Genomic DNA, 10763 nt, shown 5'->3' on the forward strand with positions numbered 1-10763 from the left:
ATTATAGGGGCGAGGAAAGGTGACCCGCGCCACGAAAGGTGTTGTCGTTTTTACGAACTTAAGGTATTGGAATCTCTATTCCATTTTGTGGAGTATGCAGCCTTGAATACGTTGAGCGTAAAACACCTTGGTAAATTGGTACAATCCTACAAGGAAAAATTCCCGGTAATGGTTTGGATGAATTTGCTTGAAGGTGCACAAATTCTTTGTAAAATAAATTTGATAAGGTTTTGTTAAGTGATGTTAAGCATGAGATTGATTTAATTTATGTATGTCTGCAATTTCATTACTTTATTTTTAATCTGGTCATCGTTTTTGATAAGATAATGTGGGGGTCATGCTTCATAGGGCTGTATATATTGATGAATCAACAGGTAAGATTAATGTTACTACTGTAGAGGACTTATGGTGATATTTTATATGGTTATGGTGTCATGTTTCTATATTTTTATATTAGAAGTCGGAGTCGTGGCAGAGTCGAGTGCAATCTCTGCAGTACAGACTCCTCTCAGCGCTCTCCAGTTGCAGAGTCTACTTTCAGTTTCTACTGTGTGGGAGGATACTTTATCCCACCTGAACCGCGGAGTCGTGGCAGAGTCGAGTGCAGTCTCTTCAGTCACTGTCAGGACTGGCAAGGACATGGCCTCAGAACAAGACGACAAACAACTTTACCCTGCTGAAACACCAAATGAGGGGGCAGAAGACGAGAAAAGGCGCTTGAGAAGCTCTCGCCAAACACAACTGCCTTCATGCCCCTCGCTAGCCGCAAAGCAATCCATCAAGCCAAGACCACAAGGTCTATTAGCCACAAACGTTACCCTGCCAGGAAGCAGCCCCAGCAATATCACAGGGGCTAAATTCTGCACTCTGAAGCTGGTGCAGAACTCTCATAAATCCTCCAACAAAGGGGCGCAGCCGCCGGCAGAAAACCCACTTATCAATAGTGAGACTTCAAACTTAATGGATGACGCTGCATCGGACCCTGCACCGAGCCCCAGAGCCTCACAAAAAGACAACTCAACTGGTGGCAACGAAAGCGAAACCAGGGCAACACAAAATGCTCGGCCCGACCTCTGTGTTGCAGGCAACCCAGCGCAGCCAGTCGGAGTACTGACTGCGAGGGACTTGCCCCAACCTGAGAGAGGCCTGGAGCGCGAGACTGCCCCAGCACCATTATCAACAACAGAGATCAAAGCGAATCTCCACGCCCGCACGGAAACTCCACCTACCTTGGACGAAGAATCCACGCGGCAGGCCCCTCGCGAGCCTGGGGGTTCCCGGGACGTGTGCGAGTCCCTGGCCGACAGGCCCAAAGACCCAACCCCCCTGCCCGAGCCCTTTCAGCGGCCATCAGGCCTCGGTGAGACCCGCAACGCCGAGCGCGATCACAGCGCAAGTCCACACCGCATGGAGCGCCGGCTCCTCGGATCTCCAGGAGCCCGGCCTGCAAGACCTGGAGCTGCGCAACGCAGACAATGCTTCAGCCCCAGGCAGCCCAACTGACTCTCGAGATCCCCCTGTGGCCAAATCCTCAGCAGGCTTTTCTTACTATTCACATTTCTTTAAGCCTTTTTATCTTTCATGTTTCTATTGTTATTTCTCTACACTATCATTTAGCATTATTTCGCCTTCCTTTTGCTACACTGCTTTTCTGTCTCTACATCTACTAACCAGGACATGCTGGTTAGAGCTTATGTCCAGTCAAGTGACAAAACTGAAGGATATGATTTTTGACAATGACATGATGTACATGTAAGATGTTATTGTGAAGAGATAGATAAAATTAGGACACAATCTGGAACTACGGATTAGTCCACTCAGAAAGCAGTGATCCTTTGGTTTGAAACAATTTTTCTGAAAAACCTTTTTGCTTTTTTGGTTCAAAGAAAATGAGGTGTACATAGGTCATAGATATACCGTATCACCGACAGATTACAACCTGTGGGGACATATTTTGTTAGGTTTATGCAAATCCTCAGCTCAGCTGACTCCAACCAAGAACGGCGAAGCACTGAGTGGCACAGACAGACCTGCCAGGACAGAAGACGAATGGCAAAATGTATACAATCCCCAGCCCGTACCTCTGAAAAAGAAAAAAGGGGATAATCCTACATCCAATCCCTGGAGAGGGGCTCAAATTGCCCCAAAAGGAGACATGAACAACATAAAAACAAACACAAAAAAACTCCAACTAAAAAGGTCAAAGACCTGCCCCAACCAAAAAGGGGTCTCAAATGCCCAGTAAGGGAACAAGCTCAAAAACCAACCTGTGCAACTCATTAAACGAACTATTCGCAAGACAAGGCAAAAGAAAACATGAGGTACTTACTGAACTCACGGGCGACGAAATCCTTGAAGCCTTAGCGGATGCGCAGCCAGTCCTAAAAACGCGCAAAACAGTTGGCACCTCTAGTCACAGCAGCACGCCCCTAACCGGCAAAGCTGCTCCAGATGCTGCGCAGCAGGTGAATTCACCCGTGAGCCCCTCGCCAGATCACATTTTGAGCAATGCTAGTGCCCTCGATGTGGCTGCCACACTGGGCATAACTCCACAACTGTTACCTACAAACTCAATACCCCCGCTTTTCCAGGCGAGCGGTTAGACCTCACACAGGAGGAATCGCCCCCTTCTGCAGGGAATCAAAAGGACGCAGACGTTCTAGAAGACCCACTTCCTAGAGATCTCTCGTCTTCCACGCCGGGCAAGACCAAAGAACCCCCCAATAACAACCTCTTACCAGACCCACACCCCAGAACGGTGGCTGACACAGACTGGCAGATCCCAGGATCCCAAAGACCCGCGTGAAGATCCTCCTTACCACACCTGCTATGGGACGCCCGGCTCGCACAGAACCTGCTGGATGACAGGTCCCCACACAACCAACTCTTTGGGACACCGATCAGAAGCAAGATCCACACTTATACGCTACCCAAAGAAACTCCAACAAAACAAACGGACATGATGATGATAATGTCGGCAATCACGATTGCCCTAGCACCTTTCGGGAAACTATACGAATCCCTAAATGAGACCCTAAAAGACCATACAATACTTATCGCTCTGATGCACACCAAAATGATTTCCATCGAGGGATTCATCACTGCAAAGGAAAATAACCCGAAAGGTTGCCACGCCTACCCAAACTCCCTAAGATATCCACAAGAGACGGCCAGAAACAAACCTGTAGGTCCAAAGACACTAGGACCCTGCACTCAAACTCAAACTGACTCTCTACCAGGTGTAGCACCGTTTGTATTCTCAGGCGCCCAACAAGATACCCCAACAGGAAAAAACAAAACTGAGAGCACAAGTAAAAAAGTCCCCACCGTCAAAGCAAGGCCGAGCAAAGAGACCTGCATCATCGACTCTCCAAACCATATCAACCCCTCTCCCAAAAACGAAAATCCCCAAAAGCAAAATTACCTCATATTCAATCAACAGAAAACCACAACTCCGCTCTCTCAAAGGCCACCCCGTCACTCAGCCCAAAAGTCCCTGAGGACAATTGAGGACTTCCTAGCCGACAAAAGTGCGATGGACATAACCCTCCATCTCTCCCCTGAGGCAGGGGCCAACAAGAAAGTGCGAATCTGTGAACCAGCATTTGAGAGCGCTTTTGAAAAAAAAAAACACTGCCAAAGAAACGTAGATGAAACAGCTCGACAATTCCTACCCCAAACCCGCCTACCGAATCACGACCCTTAAAAGAATCACTCCAACCAAAACAACACGAATTCAACACCTACAGACAACAAAGAGCAAACGAAAGACCTGGTCCACAAGGGCCGGCAGCAATGAAGAGACACAGAGAACACACAAGCACAGATCGCAAAATGCCACACAGCACAAGATCACCCCGCAAGGAGGAAGGAAATGTGCATAACAAACCCCGACCTGTCAGAGGGCTACTTAAAACCCCACCAAGAAGTATTATCTTCAAACTGGAACAAACAGAAAAAAACTCAGAAGCCATAACTCTGAACAGAGGAACAATCATGAAGATTCTGAGAAGTACAAAAGATCTCAAACGGTTAAGCCCTGACGACATCACCCTCGTCGAACCCTATCACAAAGCCAGAAAGGCTAAGGCTTACATACACATAACCGAATCCTCAAGAGCAATCCTGACCAGGGAAGACTTTGAAACCCTATTCAGGAAGGGGCTTCTCCTAACTAAATACCAAGACAAAAAGCCCTTTCTCGACAAAGATACAGAGAACAGAACGCCAGGCAGGCAAAGGGCGCACTTCAAGACAAAAACGGCATGCTACCATCGGGCAGAACCAAACCATGGCACTTCATCCAACAGACGACACCTAACAAAGACCCAGGACTCACCAAGACCAGAACAAACAGGAAACTCTAACACCCCAGACAGCAAAGGTCTCCCGCAAGAAAAGGCGCCTGCACCAATAAAGATACTTGGAACAAACAGCCTTTCCAATCATAACATAAAATCAACACGACCCACGCTTTCCTTTGCTCCAATAAAAGAACTCTGGGTGTGGCTACCGAAACCAGCAAACTCCGAGGCAAACAAATAGCAATCAGTAGTGAGTCAAAAAATGCATAAAACTCCAACCCTGAAAGAAAGAAAGAATCATACAGCAGCCTCACTGAAACTGGGATCATGGAACACAAGGGGTTTCAAACACTTGATGACAACGGGAGACACCAATTTGGGAATATTTGACATTTTAGCACTTCAGGAGACCTGGCTGACAACTGCACCAGCAATGGACGGCTACGCAATCGAAATAGCACCAGCAAAAAGAGCCCTGATAGGTCGCCCATCAGCTGGCCTAATTGCAGTCCGAACAGGATGTGGCCTGGCAATTGAAAAAAAGCGTTCCTACTCCCAAAGCCACCTTTCGGTACAGGTGGAGTGGACAAGGACCGATCCAACCAGCATGAAGGTTCAGAAATCCTCAATGGTCATAATAACCACCTATTGGATCCCCAAAGCCATCACAGATGAGAGATTCCTATGGACATTGGAAGCCGAAATAGATGACATCCAAGCGAACACGGAAATTACGCTGATCATCATATGCGGAGACCTAAACGCGAACTGCCCGACTACAAAAGAACCTCTTACAACAACCAACGGAAAGCGACAGGCGACTCCAGAGGGCAAAAATGCGTGAAGCTGGTGACTGGTGAACTCCAGACTCATCTTCAAAGTAGACCAAATCTCACCCCAAGCATCCCAAATTCCAACATGGGAAAGAAACAATGGCCAATTTAGTATCATCCTTCAATATAATACGTGCCAAGGAAAGTGATCATAACATCCTGGAAATCTCGTGGTGGTCACAAAGATCTCCAAACCTGACAATGAAAGAAACAGTGGAGGCCACCAACCAAGGAAACCGTCTCCGGCTAACAAAAGAAAGAATTCTGGAACTATCCGGGAACTACAATGAAAAACTGAGCTCCTCGGAGCACAATAAAAGCTCCTCATTTGACTATCAACCGTTATTGATCGCATACCAAGCGGGCGCACCAAAAAAGCATGTGATATCACAAGGCCTGCACCACTACGATAAACTCTTAGTAGAGAAACGCCACGCTCTCCGCAAACTCAGACGTCAAGAGAACAAGATAAACTCGCCAACAACCAAGAAAGCCTACCATGAGGAGGCAAAGAGATACGCAGGATGGATCAAATTCTACCGTGCTACACTATACCAACACGACTCAGAGATGATGCTAAGGAAGGTCAATGGCAAAAACTCCAGAGAATTCTGGGACCTCATAAAAGGGACAGACATAACCACAAGCCTTTCAACAACTAATGCTGTGAGTGAGGAAAGATAGTCCAACCACTTCAACAGCTTGTTCCAGAAGCCATCCCACATGCCTCAGCCAACCCATCGACCGTGCCCTACACTTTGGGAAGATTTCTCCAACAAAACGGATATAGAAAGAGCAATTCAGAAGCTAAAGCCATCAAGAGCCCCAGGCCCGGACGGGATAACGAACATTGACCTGAAAAATCATCAAGGCGCCTGGGCTTCCTTCTTCAGCATCGTCTTCAAAGAGATAAGCCTCTCAAAGACAATTCCCAGCTCTTGGACCACAGCAACAGTGGTCGCCATTTTCAAAAAGGGCGAGAGATCTGACCCCTCCAACTACCACCCAACAGCCTTGCTAGACACAATAGGAAAAATCTATGGCTCTTGTCTTCTAGAAAGCTTTCAACGCTGGGCTAAACACTCTCCGTGTGACGATCCTTTTCAAGCAAGATTCACCAAGACCGTTGGGACCACAGTCAACATCATGCTACTGAGCATAATAAAAAGCATCTCAAGAGCACAACAGAAAAGGGTATTTATGGCCTTTGTCGACTTAACCCACGCATTCGACAAGATCGACCGTGACCTACTATGGTCCAAACTGGAAGCATAGAACTGCCCCAACCAGATCCTAGATCCCATCATCGCTCTACATACAAATACGATAAGAGTAAAGCTCAATCACAAAGGCACCCTCTCTGAAGAGATTCCCACCAACAGAGGAGTGAAGCAGGGCTGCCCTTTGGCACCTGCGCTCTTTACAGCATTCCTTGGAGACTACAAAGATACATGTAAAGCCCTTAGAACATTTCCACCTAAAATAGGGGGGACCCGAGTCCCAAGGCTCCTTTACGCAGACGGCATCATCTTGATTTATTGGACGCTGATAGGACTCCAGCGCCAACTTGGCAACCTACATAACAAAAAACAACCTGGAGATCAACAAAGAAAAAACTAAAATCTTGGTGATTGCAAAACCCACAAAAACAAAAAGAAAACCCAACCAATGGACGATTGAGACAACCAAAATCGAACAGGTAAAGGAATTCAAGCATCTTTGGGTCATGATTGACAGCTCTTGCAACGAGACAAGCATGCAGTTTAACCTATGGGAAAAAACTCGGAAACTCACCTCCCAGGCGAAGGCAAGGGATAGGAAATTCGGCCGCTTCTCACTCTTGCCGGTGATAAAGTACTACAAAGGAAAAGTAATTCCATCGCTAGCTTATGGAGGAGAAGCTATTCCGACAATCCCCCCCATCACTTTGGGCCAAACTCGAAGCCCACTTCTGGCAAGAAGTGCTACACCTCCCAAAGTCAACATCATTACCACCAATAAGGAGAGAACTGTGCCTGCTCTCCCTAAAAGCAACAGTCAACTGGAACGAAATGGCCCTCTACAGAAAAGTGATTATGCCAGACACAGCCCCGCAGTACAAACTGATAAAACAAGAAATAGCCACTGCAAATTCCAACATGCTCTCAAACTGGGCACTCAAGAAGAAACTCCAATTGGAGCATTCTGGCTGCAATGAGGAGGACCTCCTCCAAAATCTAATGCGAGTCAAGAAAAAGCTTAGCGAATTGGACTGGATAGAAATGCAAGACAAGGCTGCCTCAAACAAACTTCTGGCCCACCTTCCAAGCCAATTCAAAAAGCTCAATGAAATCAATCAAGTTTTCAGATGCTTCTCCGACAAACGCAGGAGACAAACTTTCTTGAGGGCAAAGCTAAACCTCCTGCACACCAACAAAATCAGAGCTCTGAGAGGTCTATCCTCTTCCAACAGCTGCCGTCTTTGCAAGAACGCCTCCGAAATCGAATCAGTAAGACACCTTCTGATGACGTGCCCAGAAACCTCCACATTGAGGAAAGCGTACCTAAAACCTCTTCTCGAACCCTTCTCGCTGAGAGAAGAAGACTCATGGTGGTCCCGTCTGTATAGTGGAAGGAAAACTAGCTGGACTATTGCCGCGGTGAAGATCTTGGAAGCTGCCTTAAGCAAAAAAATCCTACACTATAAATACGAAAGCAACTACAACGAAGAAGGTGAAAATCCATTTTGTAAAATCAATAAATTTGATAAACACAAAAAAAATTAGAATCTATAACGGAAATGTGTTGTGTTTTTTATGTTCTGTTAGGTTACATTTTTATGGTTTTTTTTCATTGAATTGTTCTGTGTGACTTTTTTGTAACAATTTGCACAAAGTTCTAATCTTGAACTGTAACTCAATAAATGATTGATTATCCTCAAAAGTGCTGGTTCTTTAGGTCTGCTCAGGTGGTCAAGAAACCTGTCCTTAAAAAGTGGACATCTGATAAGGCCCCTACAAGAATACTTGATTGGTCACAAGAGCTGGCTAGGGTGTCTTTGAATGAAAAAGTGATCTTTATGCTGCAGAAGAAAGTCAATTTGCATGAGGACATTTTGAGGGGGAGGTGGGGGGCGTTCCTGGAGCTAATGTAATGTGTTTTATATTGACCTCAGGTGATGGAAGAGCTGGGGGGGGGCTTGCACACTTTTGTTCTATGTATATTCCTGTATAATACCAAATAAATTATTGAATCAGCAAAAAATATCCCAAAAAAGAAAATTAATTTTGTACTGTACACCTGGAACTGGATAGTTTTACGTCGTGGTTTTGTAAAACCACATACATTTGAATTAAAAAAGTGCTAATAGAAAATTGTGTTGTAACAACTTTTCATCGCAACACTATATGTACATGGCTCCAAGGTGGAAGTGGTGGTGGGCTCTGAGGGCTGACTGTCATGAAGCGGAGTGTGAGACTTCTACGCCATCCTAATCATTAGCCAACAAATTGTGCTTGTATTAGACCCTATGTTTGAATGTGTTTTGATATGAGTGCACATCAGGACTGCTGGTGCAGTGCATTCCAGCGAGATGGAAGCTCACTATCTCCATTTCTGTTGCATGGAAGCTGGGGTGGAGAAGCTGGGAGCAGGGAAAGTGAGAAATACACACTCGTCCAGGAAGAGGTCCAAGGGGAAAATTGTAGTCTGGATTCACTTTGTCTTCAGACATTGCCCCTTCCTCTGTTTATCTCTACTATATCTGATATTGGATGGCTGACTCCTGAAAAAACATTTTCCCTGTACCTCACATGAGCAAAACAGTCGGGGTATCCTTACAGCTTTTCTGAGGTGATTCCCTTTGCTTTGAGTTAACACAAGGCATTTTTGTAATGCTTTAGGGGACTTGCCGTAGATGTGCCACCTGTTAACATGGATGTGTCTTTCTGTGTAGGTTGCCAAAGCTTTCTGGATGGCGATTGGTGGAGACAGGGATGAGATTGAGGGGCTGTCATCGGAAGAGGATGATTAAGATGTTTTCATATGCACCATCTGGAAACTGATGTTTGGAGCATGAAGGGATGTCCTGCGAAGATGAGTCGCATCTTTCTGGCCTAGCTGACATATTTTGGGAGACATTTTCACCACTTCTACGATTGCTCACACGTGGCCTTTTTTGGATATAATTTGTCACACTTGTCTATCGTGTATGTTCATTGTTCGCCTCTCCTCTTTCCATTGTCTTATTTGATTTGTTCTACTTTTGTTGCACTGGCTATTTTTATACTGTGTGAACACGTCCATAAATGTCTCCTACCAAAACATCTAATGTGTTGGGATGATGTCCACATCAACCGTGGGGTCTTTGTTGCAACCTCTCCTTGCTACCCAAAGTGATGGCAGTTCATTCTTCCAGGCTCTGATAAGTGTGATATCTGTATTGTTCCTGTACAGTTTTTTTTAATCATCAGGACAGGCTTGATGGATGAAGCTCTTGAACACAACTAAGACATTTACCACATGTGTAGCTCCTACATAGCTCACAAAGTCAACCCTTATCACACTACTTTTTCCAAGCTGGTCCATTGGGTTATGCGTTTAACTGTGAAATTAGGTGTGCAGAAAAACAGTTGTTGGGTTTGAATTTTGTAATGTTGGAAAGATACTTGTGTTCATTTTATTTTTTAAAACAATTATATCTATATATATTTTTCACTTAGACAGACTGTCTTGATTGGTAAGGAGTTTAAGAACTATAGAAGCGATTAGAAGGAACCATAAGATGTTTAAGGCTCTGCTAATGGTGAGCAGGGTGAATACATGTTATTTAAATTCTACATGAACTGTGCCGTTCTTGATCTCGCACATTCATTTTGTAAAATAAACAGTGCATTGTTTGGCGGTTTTTCTTTTTTACGCTGGAAACGTTACACTCGTAATCTGTGCGTCCATTGTGCAATGAAGAAAGCAGACTGGGGAGGAGTGGCACGTTAGGATGGGGGGAGGGGTGTGGGGAGGGCGGATCGGTGATCGGGACGAAGGCATACAGCCTTGAGAGTGCAGGAGGTTGGTGATGGTGGAAGTACCAGGGTTGTACTCCGGATAATGGAAAAAGGGAGCAGGGGTAAGGTGTCCAATGGTGGAGATTGAAAGGGGAGAACTGGGGTTGTGAGGGTGTCCCCGGATAGTGAGGAGGGGTAAGGGGAGGTAGGCGGGGCAAGAGGTGGCTGGAGAGCTCAATTTTGGAACTCCTTTTGCAGAATAAAACGAGCACAGCAGGAATTTCAAAATAGATACATTTCAGAATAGGCCCATTCAATCCTTTGGTTAGTTCATCTAGACATGGGCACATTGCCTCAGTGTCTTAGAACACTACAACTGCAGTGACTCAAAAGACCTTGTATTCATCACCTGAATTATCCACTTCCTTGATGGAGCAAGGCTTTGAAGGTTCTGCTTCTGTAATGGTAGACAATGGTAGCCTTTGCCAAGAAGTATAATGTTGCTATCATTCGGTACTTATGGGTATAGCTTTCATGATTATGGTTAAATATTGCCTTGTCCTTCTATTGCGATGTCATGGCAGAGGATTATGAAATACATAATGAAATGCTGAGACATTACACTAGGGAATACATGATTTGCT

The 10763-nt window shown here is 45.4% G+C and overlaps 1 protein-coding gene across 2 annotated transcripts in view; it reads left to right on the plus strand.

The window, feature by feature from the left end:
- The window catches only part of AAGAB (alpha and gamma adaptin binding protein), a 429906-nt gene extending 419892 nt beyond the window's left edge, over positions 1-10014 (plus strand). For both annotated transcript variants that reach the window (XM_069625133.1, XM_069625134.1), the window contains one exon: positions 9072-10014. Coding sequence is in view for 1 of the 2 variants with exons in the window: in XM_069625134.1 (XP_069481235.1) it covers positions 9072-9149 (78 nt within the window). In the remaining variant the exon portion in view is untranslated. The remainder of the gene's footprint in view (positions 1-9071) is intronic.
- Positions 10015-10763: the final 749 nt, after the last annotated feature.

This window comes from Ambystoma mexicanum, chromosome 11 (genome assembly GCF_040938575.1).
Source record: "Ambystoma mexicanum isolate Mex_15411 chromosome 11, UKY_AmexF1_1, whole genome shotgun sequence".
NCBI classification, from domain to species: Eukaryota; Metazoa; Chordata; class Amphibia; order Caudata; family Ambystomatidae; genus Ambystoma; species Ambystoma mexicanum.